Source organism: Triturus cristatus, chromosome 10, assembly GCF_964204655.1.
Source record: "Triturus cristatus chromosome 10, aTriCri1.1, whole genome shotgun sequence".
NCBI lineage: Eukaryota > Metazoa > Chordata > Amphibia > Caudata > Salamandridae > Triturus > Triturus cristatus.
In genome coordinates, this window is record NC_140593.1 from 79,445,041 (window position 1) to 79,463,946 (window position 18,906).

General features: G+C 43.1%; 1 protein-coding gene across 4 annotated transcripts in view; it reads right to left on the reverse strand.

Moving 5' to 3' along the window:
• SGO1 (shugoshin 1) overlaps positions 1–18,906 on the reverse strand; it is a 283,917-nt gene that overhangs the window by 96,999 nt on the left and 168,012 nt on the right. For all 4 annotated transcript variants that reach the window (XM_085630467.1, XM_085630468.1, XM_085630465.1 and 1 more), the window contains exons 4-6: positions 16,970–17,074; positions 15,332–15,393; positions 6,537–6,682 (exon numbers count right to left, since the gene is read on the reverse strand). In XM_085630467.1, the coding sequence (XP_085486593.1) occupies positions 6,537–6,682; positions 15,332–15,393; positions 16,970–17,074 (313 nt within the window). The remainder of the gene's footprint in view (positions 1–6,536; positions 6,683–15,331; positions 15,394–16,969; positions 17,075–18,906) is intronic.

Sequence of the window (18,906 nt, forward strand, 5' to 3'; positions counted from 1 at the left end):
GTCAAAAGTCAACGACATGCTTGCCAAGTGTCACTGGTGTCAGGTGAGCAAGTCTCCCGACCGACCTTCTCCAGTCTCAATAGACACCCCCAGCACAGGTCCTTGGTACGACATCAGAGTGGACTTTCTTGCCCTAGCTGACAGACACCACATGTTTGTGGCATTGGATGCAGTCTCCAAATTTCCAGTAGTAGAGGTGCTCCAACACAACACGTTCAAACATGCCCAAAAGAGCCTTGAGAAGATCTTCACACTCTTCAGAGCCCTGGATACACTCAAGAGCGATAATGGGCTCTTGTTTCAAAGCCAAGACTTCAAAGAGTACCTATAGCCCCTTGCTAACACCCACAGAAAGATCACTCACAGCTGGCCACAAGCCAACAGTAAGGTTGAAAGGCTCATGCACACCCTTAGTGAAATCATTTGGATAGCATGCAAACAGCAAGTTGATGTGGAAGATGCTAGCCACAAGACACTTGTCATTTACCGTGCACTCCAACCTGTACTCGGTTGAGCTGTTAAGGACAACATCCTACATACTGAAGCCTGGACCCAAAAGCCCATCGATGTGACAGCGAACCAATAGAGAAGGCGGTAAAATAACCACAATGCTAGCCTGGCCCGCAGGGCCCGAGAATCAAACATTAGCGGAAGAGATTGGGTCCTAGTGAGTGATCGACACCCTGTTGGGGGCAGGTGGGCTCCAATACCAGCTCCTCCCAACCGGCCAAACCCAACAACCACAAACACAAGAACCTTGCATCTCACCTGAGACAGGCCAGGGACAACTACTGAGAGCCACCATCAAGAGAACAAAGTAGCTTCGGGACTCTGTCTGCGAGTAAGGAGTGGGTATGTAGGACTACAATGTCTGAGACAGTAGCTGTATGATATACATTTCGAACGGTGTTTGTCTCTCTTTTCTTTTTTATTATTGAGTTTCGGAGGAATGTATTACGGAGCAAGGCTCCAAGACGAGACGTGCCCATACCGCACTTACGTCCCAATCTCACCCTGGATTTCGGGGACAAACCATTAAAGAGGGGGGAAACTCTTGCCGTGTGGACAGTTAGGAACCTTTCCATGCCTCTGTGTGATCATTTCAGCCACGACCCGCACGATGCCTGCTAGGCGCCGATACCACAACAACCACCCATAATCTATGTGCCATCTTTCCTTTACTACAGCAGCCATCACCAGACGTTGCAGATGAAGTGGTCTTTCTTGATGCTGAAAAGGCATCTGACTCGCTAGTCTAGCCCCTTTCAATTACTATTTTTTTTTTTAACAGTTTTATTTAGCATTTTGCAATAAATAAACATGACACTTTTGACATTCTTTGTGAAAGGCAGTAGAGAATGACTGCAGCGGGATGACATACATCAATGCCGATTATTATGGACAGTGATAAAGGATCAATCTGACAAAAATAACATTGCAGTTTAGCCTGTTAAAAGGGGCCCTACCTCCCACCCCTGGTACTTCGGTAGTCGATGGCATGCGTCACACACCAGCATCTGAGGGTGGATCACTCCGCAAGTCTGAGGGGGTCATCACCCACATTTCTGATGCACTCCGTGTCTTAGACATTGTGAGATGCAGTCCTTCAGTTCTCTGTGGTCTCTTTATGCATGTAGTTAATTGGCACCATTTTGCATCAAACTCTATCTCTTAGTATGGCTATGAGTTTTTCAATAGCATAGGGTACATATCTTCCCACCACATGTTCATGGGGGTAGCCTGTGGTTGCTTCCACATCTGAGCTATGCTCAGTCTTGCTGTTAAAATTAGATGGGAGGAAAGTTTCCCATGTGGCGTCATAGTGGAGAACAGTCTATTCACACCTAGATCACCTAAAAGGACCAAGAGTGGGTCATGTGGTAGTGTCAAGCTTGTGATCTACTGTACTGTGGCAAGAAACTCAACCCAAAATGTTTGTATCGTCAGGCAGGTACACCAGGTGGGCAGGATTGTGCCCCTGTCATCTTATGAAGCCATACTGGAGTGAGGTACCAACGTGTAAGGATTTTGTAAGAGTACTCCTTGTAGCGAAGGCAGATAAAGACTTGGAGGACTTCTGCCAGATGGCTCCCCAAGTGTAGATTGTAATTTCTGTTTTTATTCCCCTTTCCCACAGCTTCACAAAGGGATGTTTCTTCAGTCGAATAAGGTCGAGAATGTATCAATATAGCCATGGAATGCCTCGGCAGCGTACATTGTTAAGATGCAAGGTGTCCATTCATGTTTCCTCACGTTGCATGGCCAAGATGGTGAGTGGCCACCCAGCCCAGTGTAATGCCTGGTCTATCATGTATGTGTCCCACCTAGGCAATGCATATTTCTCCACTACATCTCCATTTACTTCAAATCCCCATCAATATAGAAGTCTCAAAGGGTAGGGGAATGACCACAATTCCACCGGAAAGTACAAGGGTGAACTGTGCCCGGAAAGAGGTCTGGGTTCTTCGCTAGCAATGTGAGGGGATAGGACGGGAATCTGCGCCACCCCATAACTCTCTCCAGTAAGCCAGAAGCATTGATGTCAGTGGTAGAGGTAGGGGACCGGGTGTCCAAGCTGACTTGGGAAGCCACAGGAGGCCACTTAGAGGTGCTGTGGAGAAAGCCTGGTCCACCTGTAATCAGCACTTAAGGTCAGGGTTGTGGTTCCAGTCCTAATGGGGATGTATTTGTGCTGCTAAGATATATGTGGAGATAACTGGAAAACCCAGGCCCCCTTTGGCTGTGGGGCAAAAGAGTCACCCGTGCCACCCTCAGCAATTAACCCCTCCTCCCCCAGACAAAGCCCAGCATTTTGTTCCTTAACAGTGTCTACATGAGTTTGGAGATAGTAAGGGGAAGGGTTTGGAAGACGTATAATAATCGAGGCAGAAAATTCAGACAGTTGAGCTGGCCTAGCCAGGAAATCTCTTATTTGCTCCATCTATATAGGTCTTTGTAAAGGGCAGTGAGCAGGGGGGAATGTATCTTTCATATTGGGCATTTGTGATCATCGGGAATATGTGATTGTTGATGTCACCCATTGGAAGAAGCAGCTGCTTTGGATTGGTCCTTTAGGGCTATTTTGCGGATCCACAATTCCCATGCCACAAGAAATAGAAGATTAGATTTTAAAGCCCAAGGCTTGAGCAAACATTTCTAGTTCCCTCATCAGGGCCGGTATGGTCGAGTCGGGATCAGTTATGAAGCATAAGATTTCTTGGGCGAATAAGGCCAACTTGTGTTCCCAGCCGGCGACCCGCATTCAGCGGATGGCCATATTATTCACGATTTAAGCCACAAAGGGCTCCAATGTTAAGGCAAAAACAAGGTGAGATAGGGGCATCCCTGATGCATGCCACTGGTTAGTGTGTCAGTTTGGCAGATGGTGGTCTAAAATTTGACTGTATGAAGTCTTTCACCTTGGGGCCGAGATGGGCTTTGTCCAGTGCTTTTGACAGGTATGCCCAGTCAACGTTGTCAAACGCCTTCTCGGTGCAGAGAGAGAGAGAGGAGAGCTATCGGCTGTTGCTGATGTTCAGCCACCTCCATGAGTGCAATCGCCAGTCGGGTGTTGTCACTGGCCTGGAGGTTGCGAGTAAAGCCAAATTGCTGGAAATAAGTGTAGGCCATATATGGTAAAGAAAGGGTATTAGTATAGAAGTGTAAATGTTCATGTCACAATTCAAGAGCACTATTGGCTGGTATGGACAACAGCACTTTGAGGGTATACTGGGCTTCAGAAGTAATGGTAAATGTGACTCTAACATGATGTTGGTGACGACTCCAGTTGTCAGAAACAAATTGAATACCTTCGCCAAGGGTTCTACCAGTAGGGAAGAGTAAGCCTTGTAAAATGTAACAGCGAACCCATCTGGGCCCAGGGCTTTATGGATTGGCAAACTGCTTATTGCCGCTCTGGCACGGCCACTCTATGTAGTTCTGGATGGGCTAGTCGCGCACTCTGCCCATAGGAGGTAGTTCGTCGCCTCTTCCAAGGTTTCGGGATAGTCGGTGCTCTGATGTGGCATATGCTGCTCCCTGGCCCCTCTCCTCTTATCCTGGTAGCCCCAGGGGGGCGTCACCACTGTTAAAAGGCTCACCTGCCCCTCTACCGTGCACAAGTCATCACAGGAGCCAGACTGTGCGTAGGGGGTTTCACTGCAACAATGCGGGGTTGTAACCACTCCCAGTTTAACACTAGGCCAAAATACGCTTGGGAGCCGGGGTCCGTGCAGTAGCAGAGGGCACACTAAGGGACGACACACATAGTTTGCACCTCAGACACATACCAGAGGGTTGCTTGATTATGCACATTGAAGTATGTGTAGATTTAAGTTGACGGAAAGAGACCACTTTTATATCCAGATTGACATCTCTGAGAGGCTGATGTGAGCGTACACATTTCAGATGTATGTTGGAGCCTCTATTGTAAACGGATGTTAATTTCACTAAGCACGTTAATTTCACTAAGCAGTAGACTCCGACTCTACATTTCAAATGCTTAAGTAGTTGATACAGTACATCTGTACTTCAAGAGAATTGACCCTGCACAAAATCTAACTTATCTTAGAGGCTCGCACTCAGCAGCTGACTATCATATGGCATATCTTTCTTCCACTCTCGAGCATGAGAGAACTTTAACTCCAGTGAATGCACTAGCGGCACAAGTTGTGGATATACCGGTAATGAATAAACTGCTTGTGGCACTCAGTCTGTTGCATGGCTGAGTTTCTTGCCTTCAGTACTGCCCTTATCAGAACAGAGGATTTTAGAATTCTGAGAAGGCAATATTACCTTCCAATTCTAGTCGTAGAATATTTGCAGAAAGTGTAACAATACTCAATACAGTCCAAGAGGCATATCTACTATTCGGGCATCACTCCTGGGATAAATTTGGCAAAGTTAAAAATCCACTAAAGTACTTAAAAGAGGTTTGGGAAGTTAGATGTTTGCATTGCCATAAAGTGCTACCCAGAGGGAGTCGCTCAAGGTAAAAAAGAAACTAGGAATACCACACTTTTACTGGATGCAAGGCAAGTGGCATTTGTGTGGGGGCATTCTCCACGGCCCCCGAAAGCAGGACCAGCTGTGGGACCTGGCTTTCTGCAATGACTGTGGGGCCTCTGGGAACATATAGGCCTACTGCGAAATTGGATTGCTACCATAGAGAAAGACCAGGCCAATTTGTGATAGCGTGGCCTATCCTGATATAGATAATAAGATATATGTATTGCTTTGCATGAATATATTGTGTCACAAACTAAAGAACATGTATCCTGCTTAGCTGAAGGACTCATTCCAACATTGCGGTCTTGGTACATATATGTACTCTAGTCAATATTTATTATGGCAAGATTTGGTTTTGAAGTGCATTTTTAGTAATCCTGTGTAGAAAATGATTGATCTACACCATTAGATTAATGGTGGACAACTCTATGATCGTACTGTTGTATGTAGTACTAGACTGATTTTTGTATTTTCGAATTAAAGCATGCAACAAAATAAAAAAGTAAAACAGTAATATCTGAAGCAATGACTACACTCCATAAATCCATATTTTAGTCAAATTGGTACAGCTATTTGTGGCAAAGTAAAGTTTGAACTGAATTAGCTAGTCCATTGGTACATAGGGGCCCTCTTAACATCTGCAGCAACGTGACTTTGTAATTAATATTTTGTTGACCTGATGTGAAAAACATTTTGCCCTAATGCACCAACTGCTTTACTGTGTTTTTATTGTATCGGTTTTTAATGTGTAATGGTTTTAGTTAACTATGCACTTTATTAATAAATCTGACTCCATATTTTAGTCATCTCCGTAATTCATGGTCCCAAAATTCAACAGGTATATTCCCAGTCTCCCACTTAAGATCAGTTAAAGGGAAGTGTCACTGCAGGTATATTTGATACAGAAGTGACAATCATTGCAAACATCTTGAAATGACTACTGAGACAGAGGAAAAGAAGGAGTAATAAGTGCAGGCACTCACCCCACTACTGTATTGACCTACCTCAGAATCTTGGACTTTAGCATCAACCAATTTATTAATTTGCTACAATATTTATTGATTTACAAGATGAAAATTCCCAGAGCAATATAAAACACTAGAAATATTTCAGTAGCATGCTATTGCAGATACTGGCCAGTGAGGATAGAGGTAGATAGTAAGCCTGTTTGGTGCAGTTTAAAAAAAAATGCACATGTACAAATATATGTGTGCCTATATATTCAAGTCACCGATTTTGATATGCAATATGCATTTTATTTTTTAACATTCCCTATGGTGTTTCTTTGGTCTATCACTCCTACATCGCAAGTTCTGTCCCTATTCAGGAAATAAAAACTGGGTCATTGATACATTGGTACAGAAATGCACTTGTAACACAAGTGAAAATCATCCTCAAAGTAGTTAACAAAATTTCAGGTAGACACATCCTTATATCAATTATCCTTTGAGCACGTCATACCATCCTATATTGTAATATAAATGCAAAAGAACTGATGAGTATCCGCTGTCCGTCACTCAAAGACTCACCTCTGGAAATTCTTTTGCTTGGATTACCATTTTCTGAACTCTGTAAGGATTTGGCGTCTGAAGGACTGATGTGCTCTGCAACCACCATCTCCGTCACAACATCAACAATTTTAGCCTCTGGGCGAGGAACTGTTTTGTGAAGCACCCTGTAAAAATAAGTGCATTTCTCTAATAGTCATCCAATGATGCACTCAGTGAGGTGCAAAGTTAGCAGATTGATAAATGCTAACATACAAGTAGTACTGGTACAGCAAGCCAAGAAAGCGCAGGTTTTCAATGAACATGTTTTGTTTGTGGTTAAACCAATACAGTTCACTAACCACATACTTCTAGTTGTCATCCTTACCAGGGGGTGGGGTAATTGTGGGGGCGGGAATGAGGTAGGGTCCTGGGAGTACAGTTTTCCTTCCCTGGTTACACATCAATTTACACAGTTAGCGGCCTTATCTTGATACTTCGTTATGAAAGTGAAAGAATTGTAAAGCAAGGAAATTAAGTTGATTTTGTTTGCACAAATTGGAACTCACTCCAGACTATAATTAAGTAACAGAGTGCCCAATGGAAACCATTCTCAAGCAGCTACACATGCAAAACAGGCAGCATAAAGAGGTTTCAATTTGAGAAGTCAAGAGGATTCAGGACAATGAGATGAAAACTTTCCATGTCAGTTAGAAGAACTGATGGCTTCACACAGTCCTACCTGCAATTCCAGCAAGGAAACTGGAATGATAAGGATAACTAAGCACAGATTCCACTTGCACAGATTCGAGGCCTTAAAATGCAATCTTGGGGTGTGGACCTCTGACAAGCAAAGCTCAAATTTATAAGGGATGTTAACACATTTTATAGTGAGAACAAGAAGAGCAGTTCCTATGGGTATCTAGTTAGGAAGGGAGAGGAAGTGGGGAAGCACAGGTCTTTTCTTCGTAATGCCCTCACACACCCCAAGGGATGTCATGCTTCATCATTTGGGCATTTGCCCCTCGTCAGGCCGGCGCTGCAATGCCTGACGGGCTCCCGAAACCGGGGCTCTTTGTCGGGGATCTTCTGAAGAAGCCGTATGGGTGCGTATGGGTGTGAGGGCAGGGTTGTGCACAAGGAGTGAGATGTTTTAAAAAAGGTATAGGGCCGTCCTACTTATTTAAGTATTTTTATTAATGAGGTAGCTCTAGCCTTGATAAAAAGAGGTATAGAAGCCCTATTTAGGAGTGATGGTCCGAAAGGGCTAATTATGTGAGGGTGTGGTCAACATGTTTCGTGCCCCAGCTGCCCCAAAGGGGTCAATGGTACTTCGTCAGGACCAAAAATTAGAACGTGTAAGGTAAGTGCACTACCGTTTTAGCACTAGTTGCTTGGAACGGTAGGAGGTGTTTAATAAGGAACTGGTACTGCGATGAGGATAGACCTATGGTAAGGGACAAAAAAAGGGGGGGGGGGGGGGGGAAGAAAACAAGGTAACAATAACCAGAGAATAAAGAGAGAATAAAACGAGAATAAAACCAGCCATCGGCAATGGTGAATGCACTGGACAATAGTGCGCCTCAGTGGAGAAACAGAGTACACAGGTCTACTCTTAGTGCACTCTAGGTGTTTTAGGTATTTTGACCAGTGGGTGGTGGAGAGACGGAGAAGATCCGTCATGGACCTTCTAACGGTGGGGTGTCAGACGTCGTGATCGTACCGACGGTGCCGTGCTTTGTGGACGGAATATAGAAGGTCACGGGTGGCTATGTCGCATACCAGTATGAAAAAATTACTGTGTGATGCTATAAAAATAGTCCTGTGCTGTGCGCGTGTGAATCCATCAAACCGATGTCCAAAGGCAGACAGGAATGATTAGGAATACAAACGATAAGACTAGTGACATAATGTCAGCGTGGAACGAAAGAGAGGCGTTAATTATCGTTATTCGATCAGGGAAGGCTAAGGTAGTTCGTGAACTAGTTCGCATACTAGTGTGAAGGCATGCCACAAACCGCACTGATTTCAGGACATACTACACTGTAAATGGAACAGAATTGATAAACGACTCACCCCTCACGACCTAGTTCCGGACAGACAGGGATGACAACAGAGCACAAAAGTTGCTCCGATTTCTATGGAGAGGCCAAACACAGATGGGAGAAACATTACGTTCGCATACTAACAAAAAAGGCGAGCAGGCTTACCAACGGGATCCAGTCATACGATCACGGTACTCACGTAGGTAGACTGGCAACTTGCTGGCGTCCTACCCTCGCTCTGGGCCCCGTGCAGGATACTTCCCGGGTGCGTCTAAAATAGCGTTGGAAGACGTCCCTCGACGTAGTGGCCATGTTGGAATGGGCTCTACTAGCGCTCATGTCATGTGACATCCAGCGCGTGTGGACGTAAACGGCGGCCATGTCAGAACGAGGAAGCTACAGTAGTGGGGTAGTAACTAGGTCAATAGGGTTAAAAAGGGGGGCGGGAAGTGTAAGAGTGATTGCAACAACTCGCCGTGTATATTGGCAAGTGTAATTATTAATGATACCTCTCATGGAAAATATGTCATTGTTTTTTTATAAAAATGTATATACCAATATTTTCCTTTTCTGTTGATGTGATCCCTGGGGGTATTGCAGATGTAGGTCATAGAGACCTTAGGGATCAATCCAAGATGAACAGGAGGTAGGTGGAGTAAGGGGGGTAAGTTAATGCGGACAAAACTTCAGGGTGGCATAGGACGGGCTATTAGTGATTCAGTTCAGCCCAAGGTATGTCTTCGTTCAGGCCCCTCGTGTGTGACGCAAGCTTGAACACCCAGCATTGTTCCTTTCTAAAGAGGGCTTCTTTGGTGATAGTTGGGAAGGCCTCTAAAATAGTCCAATTTAGCTCATTAGGTGTATGATTATGTGCCGCATAATGAGAACACATCTTAGTGTTAGTTTTTTTGCAACGTACATTGCTTCTGTGTTCGGTTAGTCTTGTCTTTACTGGGCGTGTGGTCATCCCAATGTATTGCAACGAACACGGGCATGTAATTAGATAAATGCAATTGCGTGTGTTGCAATTTGTGTGTTTCTTCTGGGTCCAAATCCAGTTGGTAGTCAATTGGACTGTTTTACTTACTCGGGTAAGCGGGCAAACCACACAGTTGCCACAGGGGTAATGCCCGCTTACCGGAGGCAAGTTCCACAAGGTATTAGAGGCTGTAGGGGCTGGTAGTTTGGGTCTAGTGTTAATTAGGAGATCCTTGATGTTGGCTGTGCGTTTGAATGCAAATCTCGGTTTTCTTAGAGACAGATCACCCGAGTCTAGTATTCGCCAGTGTTTATTGATGACCCTTTTTAACAAGTTAGACTCTGGAGTAAAGGTGGTCACACATGTGATGAGGTCTGATTCTGGTTTTGTCTGTGATTCAAGAAGGGTTGACCTATTGGTATTGCGTGCTCGTTTTTTTGCATTGTTGATAATGCGGACAGGATATTGTCTCAGGGTTAGACTCCTACCAAGTTCAGATGCTTGCTTATTGTAGTCATCTATCTTGCTGCAGTTCCTACGGATGCGTAAGAACTGCCCATAGGGGAGATTGTCTTTTAGTGCCTTGGGGTGAAAACTATTGTATAGTAAAGGACAATGGCTGTCGGTGGGTTTTTTATAAGTTATCGTCTCCAAGGTACCCATGTTGTTAATGATCATCAGATCGAGGAATGGTAGTTCCTGTTGGGAACAGGTTTCAGTAAATTTTAGGAAAGGGTTCAGACTGTTCACCCATGACAGAAAGTTCGGGATACTATCCATGCTGCCTTTCCAAAAAATTAAAATATCATCAATGTAACGTCTCCAAAGGAGAACGTTACTCAAGAAGGGATTGGTGTCCGTGAGTACATGTTTGCCCTCAAAGTCTGACATGTAGAGACATGCCAGGCTCGGGGCGAAGGTGCTGCCCATCGAAGTTCCTTGGGTCTGATGGAACAGTTGATCCTCAAATAAAAAGAAATTCTCAGTAAGAGCAATATTGGCACATTCCATAATAAAGCTCACGGGGGTAGGTGAATCCCAGTTGGTATTGAGCAGGATCGTCTCCACCACCTCAAGAGTGTTAAGCTGAGGGATATTGGTATAGAGGGCTTCCACATCCAGAGTGAGAAGTACATCTGGATGTGGGCCCTCCTGGTTAGTGAGTTCAATCAGTCTTAGAACATCTCTGGTATCTTGGAGAAATGTAGGGGTGGTTTTCACCAATGGGCGGAAAAAGTAATCGCAAAATTTGGATAGAGGTTCCAAGAGGGACCCTATGCCGGACACAATGGGTCTCCCGGGGGGTGGGGAGACCCCTTTGTGAATCTTTGGCAAAGTGTAAAAGTAAGGCAGTCTAGGGTTGGTATTGACTAGAAAGTCAGCTTCGTTTTTTGAAATCCATCCTTGGTGGAGTGCCGCCGTGACCATGGAGTTGATTTTGGTGGAGAGGCGTGGTGTAGGGTCTGTAGTGAGTGGTGTATAGTAATTAGTATTTTGTAGTTGGCGTAGACATTCCGTCCGGTAGTCTGTGCTAGCCATGATAACTATAGCACCACCCTTGTCAGCTTCCTTGATAGTAATAGAGGCGTCATTGGCTAAGGTTTTTATGGCTAATGTCTCAGCTTGAGTGACGTTGGAAAATTTTCGAGATTGGAGTTTCTCAGAAATTTCTTTGAGAACTGCTTTCTCAAAAGTCAAAACTTCTGAGGGCACCATACTTGAGGTGGGTGTAAAGGTCGAGGGTTTTCGTAGACCAGTATCCGTTGGAGGTAGGTTGGGTTGGTTGCCGAAATAGGCCTTGAGGCGTATTTTTCTGAAGAGATTTTGCACTTCAAGATTAGTACGAAAGACATCCACTTTGGGGGTAGGTACAAATCCTTAAATAAGGGTGGTGCTATAGTTATCATGGCTAGCACAGACTACCGGACGGAATGTCTACGCCAACTACAAAATACTAACCAGGAGGGCCCACATCCAGATGTACTTCTCACTCTGGATGTGGAAGCCCTCTATACCAATATCCCTCAGCTTAACACTCTTGAGGTGGTGGAGACGATCCTGCTCAATACCAACTGGGATTCACCTACCCCCGTGAGCTTTATTATGGAAAGTGCCAATATTGCTCTTACTGAGAATTTCTTTTTATTTGAGGATCAACTGTTCCATCAGACCCAAGGAACTTCGATGGGCAGCACCTTCGCCCCGAGCCTGGCATGTCTCTACATGTCAGACTTTGAGGGCAAACATGTACTCACGGACACCAATCCCTTCTTGAGTAACGTTCTCCTTTGGAGACGTTACATTGATGATATTTTAATTTTTTGGAAAGGCAGCATGGATAGTATCCCGAACTTTCTGTCATGGGTGAACAGTCTGAACCCTTTCCTAAAATTTACTGAAACCTGTTCCCAACAGGAACTACCATTCCTCGATCTGATGATCATTAACAACATGGGTACCTTGGAGACGATAACTTATAAAAAACCCACCGACAGCCATTGTCCTTTACTATACAATAGTTTTCACCCCAAGGCACTAAAAGACAATCTCCCCTATGGGCAGTTCTTACGCATCCGTAGGAACTGCAGCAAGATAGATGACTACAATAAGCAAGCATCTGAACTTGGTAGGAGTCTAACCCTGAGACAATATCCTGCCCGCATTATCAACAATGCAAATAAAACGAGCACGCAATACCAATAGGTCAACCCTTCTTGAATCACAGACAAAACCAGAATCAGACCTCATCACATGTGTGACCACCTTTACTCCAGAGTCTAACTTGTTAAAAAGGGTCATCAATAAACACTGGCGAATACTAGACTCGGGTGATCTGTCTCTAAGAAAACCGAGATTTGCATTCAAACGCACAGCCAACATCAAGGATCTCCTAATTAACACTAGACCCAAACTACCAGCCCCTACAGCCTCTAATACCTTGTGGAACTTGCCTCCGGTAAGCGGGCATTACCCCTGTGGCAACTGTGTGGTTTGCCCGCTTACCCGAGTAAGTAAAACAGTCCAATTGACTACCAACTGGATTTGGACCCAGAAGAAACACACAAATTGCAACACACGCAATTGCATTTATCTAATTACATGCCCGTGTTCGTTGCAATACATTGGGATGACCACACGCCCAGTAAAGACAAGACTAACCGAACACAGAAGCAATGTACGTTGCAAAAAAACTAACACTAAGATGTGTTCTCATTATGCGGCACATAATCATACACCTAATGAGCTAAATTGGACTATTTTAGAGGCCTTCCCAACTATCACCAAAGAAGCCCTCTTTAGAAAGGAACAATGCTGGGTGTTCAAGCTTGCGTCACACACGAGGGGCCTGAACGATGACATACCTTGGGCTGAACTGAATCACTAATAGCCCGTCCTATGCCACCCTGAAGTTTTGTCCGCATTAACTTACCCCCCTTACTCCACCTACCTCCTGTTCATCTTGGATTGATCCCTAAGGTCTCTATGACCTACATCTGCAATACCCCCAGGGATCACATCAACAGAAAAGGAAAATATTGGTATATACATTTTTATAAAAAAACAATGACATATTTTCCATGAGAGGTATCATTAATAATTACACTTGCCAATATACACGGCGAGTTGTTGCAATCACTCTTACACTTCCCGCCCCCCTTTTTAACCCTATTGACCTAGTTACTACCCCACTACTGTAGCTGCCTCGTTCTGACATGGCCGCCGTTTACGTCCACACGCGCTGGATGTCACATGACATGAGCGCTAGTAGAGCCCATTCCAACATGGCCACTACGTCGAGGGACGTCTTCCAACGCTATTTTAGACGTACCCGGGAAGTATCCTGCACGGGGCCCAGAGCGAGGGTAGGACGCCAGCAAGTTGCCAGTCTACCTACGTGAGTACCGTGATCGTATGACTGGATCCCGTTGGTAAGCCTGCTCGCCTTTTTTGTTAGTATGCGAACGTAATGTTTCTCCCATCTGTGTTTGGCCTCTCCATAGAAATCGGAGCAACTTTTGTGCTCTGTTGTCATCCCTGTCTGTCCGGAACTAGGTCGTGAGGGGTGAGTCGTTTATCAATTCTGTTCCATTTACAGTGTAGTATGTCCTGAAATCAGTGCGGTTTGTGACATGCCTTCACACTAGTATGCGAACTAGTTCACGAACTACCTTAGCCTTCCCTGATCGAATAACGATAATTAACGCCTCTCTTTCGTTCCACGCTGACATTATGTCACTAGTCTTATCGTTTGTATTCCTAATCATTCCTGTCTGCCTTTGGACATCGGTTTGATGGATTCACACGCGCACAGCACAGGACTATTTTTATAGCATCACACAGTAATTTTTTCATACTGGTATGCGACATAGCCACCCGTGACCTTCTATATTCCGTCCACAAAGCACGGCACCGTCGGTACGATCACGACGTCTGACACCCCACCGTTAGAAGGTCCATGACGGATCTTCTCCGTCTCTCCACCACCCACTGGTCAAAATACCTAAAACACCTAGAGTGCACTAAGAGTAGACCTGTGTACTCTGTTTCTCCACTGAGGCGCACTATTGTCCAGTGCATTCACCATTGCCGATGGCTGGTTTCATTCTCGTTTTATTCTCTCTTTATTCTCTGGTTATTGTTACCTTGTTTTCTTCCCCCCCCCCCCTTTTTTTGTCCCTTACCATAGGTCTATCCTCATCGCAGTACCAGTTCCTTATTAAACACCTCCTACCGTTCCAAGCAACTAGTGCTAAAACGGTAGTGCACTTACCTTACACGTTCTAATTTTTGGTCCTGACGAAGTGCCATTGACCCCTTTGGGGCAGCTGGGGCACGAAACATGTTGACCACACCCTCACATAATTAGCCCTTTCGGACCATCACTCCTAAATAGGGCTTCTATACCTCTTTTTATCAAGGCTAGAGCTACCTCATTAATAAAAATACTTAAATAAGTAGGACGGCCCTATACCTTTTTTAAAACATCTCACTCCTTGTGCACAACCCTGCCCTCACACCCACACGCACCCATACGGCTTCTTCAGAAGATCCCCGACAAAGAGCCCCGGTTTCGGGAGCCCGTCAGGCATTGCAGCGCCGGCCTGACGAGGGGCAAATGCCCAAATGATGAAGCATGACATCCCTTGGGGTGTGTGAGGGCATTACGAAGAAAAGACCTGTGCTTCCCCACTTCCTCTCCCTTCCTAACTAGATACCCATAGGAACTGCTCTTCTTGTTCTCATTATCCCTTTGGTGCCTACTGAGCAGGACCCGTTTCAAAACTAGGCTCCTTGTCCCTCTCCGAATAAATAAACACATTTTATAGCTCACTCACTTGTTGAGCCAAATTAATTATGCATCCATATTCATTGTATTCATGCATTGTGTGCTATCTTGTAAAGTCACAATTCCAACCACAGTGCTCTAATGCTTCAGTCTGCCTACAATGAAACCCTTGGTAGGCATAAGATACTCAGGCAGACTGCTGCAAAGCAGACTATATTCAATGCAACATATATCACCCCAAAAAATTAGCTTTATTACAAGATAGCAATCCCTCACTCCAGTATACCACTTTTAAACATATTACCATTCTTGTTTCAGTCCTATAAATTAAGATTCCACCACTTATCTAGAAACATTCACCTTACACTATTCAATTCTCAAATTCAACTTACTTTTCTGCACTACCTCAAACTTAAGTGCCACATACAACACAATTCCATCATCCTAGCTTTCTCTTCCAGATCTCCCCTTCCTCTTCAAAAATTAACTGAAAACTGCAAAGAACTTCACAAATAGTTTCACTTACGTTTTTGCAGATGGCAATTCCGAGCATTCCTTCTCTCCATTGGGGTGAACAGGTCTTGTAGTCTTTGAACATCATTTTTTTTTATGGTTTTAGGAGTTGAAATATTCAAATAACAAAAATAAAATACATTACTGCAAATATTAAAAGTCTACAGTTTATCAAATACACACAACAGAGGAGTCAATAAATGAACGAACAGTCTTAAAATCCAGAGGTATTAAATAGTTCTGATTCTGAATGGTGGACACATGAAATATTACAATGCTAAACAGATCCTGCCATGGGATTGGACCCTCTATCCAACCATCACCCAAGAACTCAGTGAAAACACAAGGTGATCAGTGCTTTAGTTCAGCTCAATGTCACTAAAAAAAAAATCAGCTGAAAGTCACGACAGAAGCTGGGTTTTCATTTTGATAAGACCCATCATTTTGAAGAACGTATGTAGCGTTTTTCTTCATATGCACCATTAAGATAATCTTTTCTCATCCGTCTCTTCCAAGTAGATTCTAAGTTACAAAATATGACGGAGTATCTACAGGAAGAGAAAGGATGGAAAATAAAATACACAAATGTCAGCACCTATAAACAGCAGCACTATTCAAGTTAAACATATCTTACAGGACTACCAGGTTACAAGGACCTTGAATGTTCAATCAAGCAGCAGCCAAATCCATTAGGGTACACAACTTTTGCTAGCCAAGGCCTTAGACAGCAGAATGTATTATAATGTAACAAAAAGCAAATTACATGGCATCCACCCCATCAAGAAATAACCACCCTGGCATCAAGTGCCATATGTATCACTCATGTCCCTGCTTTTAAAATATTTTGGGATGCACTTCAGTAACTTTCTAATGGTACATTAATTTCTTCCTTCCATACCATTTTTTAATTGTTTTGGCCATTACATTAATTGTTTCCCCGAACACATCATTAGTCTCTGATAATAAACACATTTTGCCTTCAAATGCAACCTTTTCAGTTGTGGTAAATAAGCTCAACTGTAACAAACAATTCCTTTACATCTTACTGAAAATACTCTTTGTCTTTCTCAAATGTCTGCATCGTTTCAATTTAGTTAATAAGCTTGTTTAAGACTCACAGATCATGTCATTTAGATGTAATACATTTTGAGCATATCCTCCAAATACTCTTCTGCCAAAGATACCACTACAATTAGAACTCAACACAGCTCCTGTGTAAAACACACTCATTTTCAGGACTTAAAGTGCCTCAAACGGGGAGAAATATGGGTAAAACCCAATACAATATAACGAGGCAATGTCAAATAAGGCAATCCCCAACACCATTCCTTTAAAAGAATATTTCTCATGACCGACATGTGGGCACCAAGCACCCTGTACAGTGCTATAACAGTTTGTTTTATACTTATGCAGAAATGAACTTCATTGTAACAAAATATTCCTGGAATTGCTACGTTTCCTCCTACACTTTTCAGCAAAAATCCTTCATATTCAGCAAGACAGTCATCTGCTATGAACACTGGAAATGATGATCAATGAATCCCCTTCCTTTCAACATCCTGCAAATCTGTATTCCAAAGATTTACAAAATACTGCCACTGGGGCAAAAGGAGCTTTCTTTCACGCCTAAACAGAGTAGAAAACTACTTACAAGATCAGTGGAACACAAATCCTGTGCTGGACCAAGCAGGTTTGCAGTCTCCAGAAGGTTTTGTGTGACCTTACCAATAATTTCTCGTAAGTTTGCCAGTTTGGACTATGAAAAGAAAAAAGAAAAGATAATATAGTAAAAATATACCAAAAGATGTGTGAATTAAACCCCAAAAATATATAATTAAATGCATAAATAATTAAATTATGGAAATCAAAGAGGGCAAAAACAATTTATGTGTAACAGATCACTACTTGTAAGAAAAGGGACTGGAGTCTATAGAAAAATAAATATTGTTAGAGAAAACTGGCTCCAAAAATGTATACACGTCCTACAATAAAAAAAACGGACGTTTTCTGGAGATAACCGGTCTCTTCCAGTTGAAAAGTGAAAAATAGTCATACAACTATAATTTAGTTGATGACTACGTGTGCCAGTTTTCAAAGACAACTTTTCAGAGTGTGTGGGATTTGCTACAGCTACAAAGCTGCCCGCACCAAAACAAATTTCCACACTTAAATTCTTAGGGATCCAGTGAGAACTGAAGGGTCAGTAGCAAAAGTACTGGAAGTTGTTTCAAATCCAGAGGATAATAATGTCACTGATATTCTAGGGCTAAAGCACTTACAATCAGCTTTACCCTTTTGCCTTTTAATAAATTAGCTGTAACAGAAGATGATCACACAAGTGCAAACCAGCCTATTATCCAAATTTTGGGGACATACATTTACCCCACAATGATCATCTGCCTGGTGCACAAGAGTTACATACGTACTTAGCTAGTGGGCCATAATTCCATTTTGCTGCTACCTGTGTTCACTCTGACAACTTTAATGACTCACTCTTAATTAAATTATTTGTCAACAATTGATGGCTGTCGAGGCCTCTGGTTCAGATTAATGGGTAGATGGGAATCTGGGGCAGAACAAGCATAGGTAAAGGTTACTTTGTTTGCACCAGCTTGTCTGAAACCAAATAAATAGTATTAACATATGTTTTGTATGGAAATAAAAGGTGACTCTACACACTGACTCAAGAGGTTCACTTTATCTGCTATGTAGATAAACTTCCACAACCTAGAGAAGTTACCAGCTAAGCCGCGTAGAATACTATGAGATGCCTGCCTTTTCCATCATATGGTGAACTTCTTTTTAGGACACAGTGGCAAAGAGAAAGAGCTATAACGTAAGGCAAAGAGGATCACCCAGCCAAAGGTAAGGTACTTTTTTTTTGTCTAGTTATTTAAAACCCTAACAATTTTGACATAAAAGAAACAGTTTAAACACAAGATTTATTGTTAAAATAAGACTTATAAACTTTTTAATCGAAAATTAATTCATTATGCAGAAATGGTCCAATATGTTTTTGTAATTTGAAAGCGTAAAGTGCATAAGGCTCGCAAGGGCTAGAAAACGCAGGCTTCATGCAGCTGAGACATAATAAAAACTTTATCTAACAAGCATTGGCATAGCCAATAGGTCTCGCCTTTGGGTCCTTATAATTGTTCAGCCAGAGCTAGCAGCTTAATAGTCCTCGATTTTCAACCCTAAATTGTAAAAGTCGATAAACCACCAAGTAAGATTCCTTATAAATCCTGATAAAAATACAATTTCGTGGCCGATAAAGGCAAGTCTATTCCTTTTTCATTCATTAAAAAAAAAAATGTTGTTTGCAGTGTAATTCGGAGTACGTATTCTATATGTTGTATGTAGTGATACCTTAAATTAGAAAAGCAAAGTGATTTTTGAGAATCTTCAGTACATAAATCGTGACTCTGCTATTTTACTGACACAATGGAAAGAAAAAGAACTACAACAGGGCTTGGAATAAAGCTACACCGAGGCAGGCAACACACTGACAATGGGAACGACATCTATGCACACAGAAACACCACTATTCCCGTAGAGCTAAAACTGGTACAGAAAAACTCAGCAAGA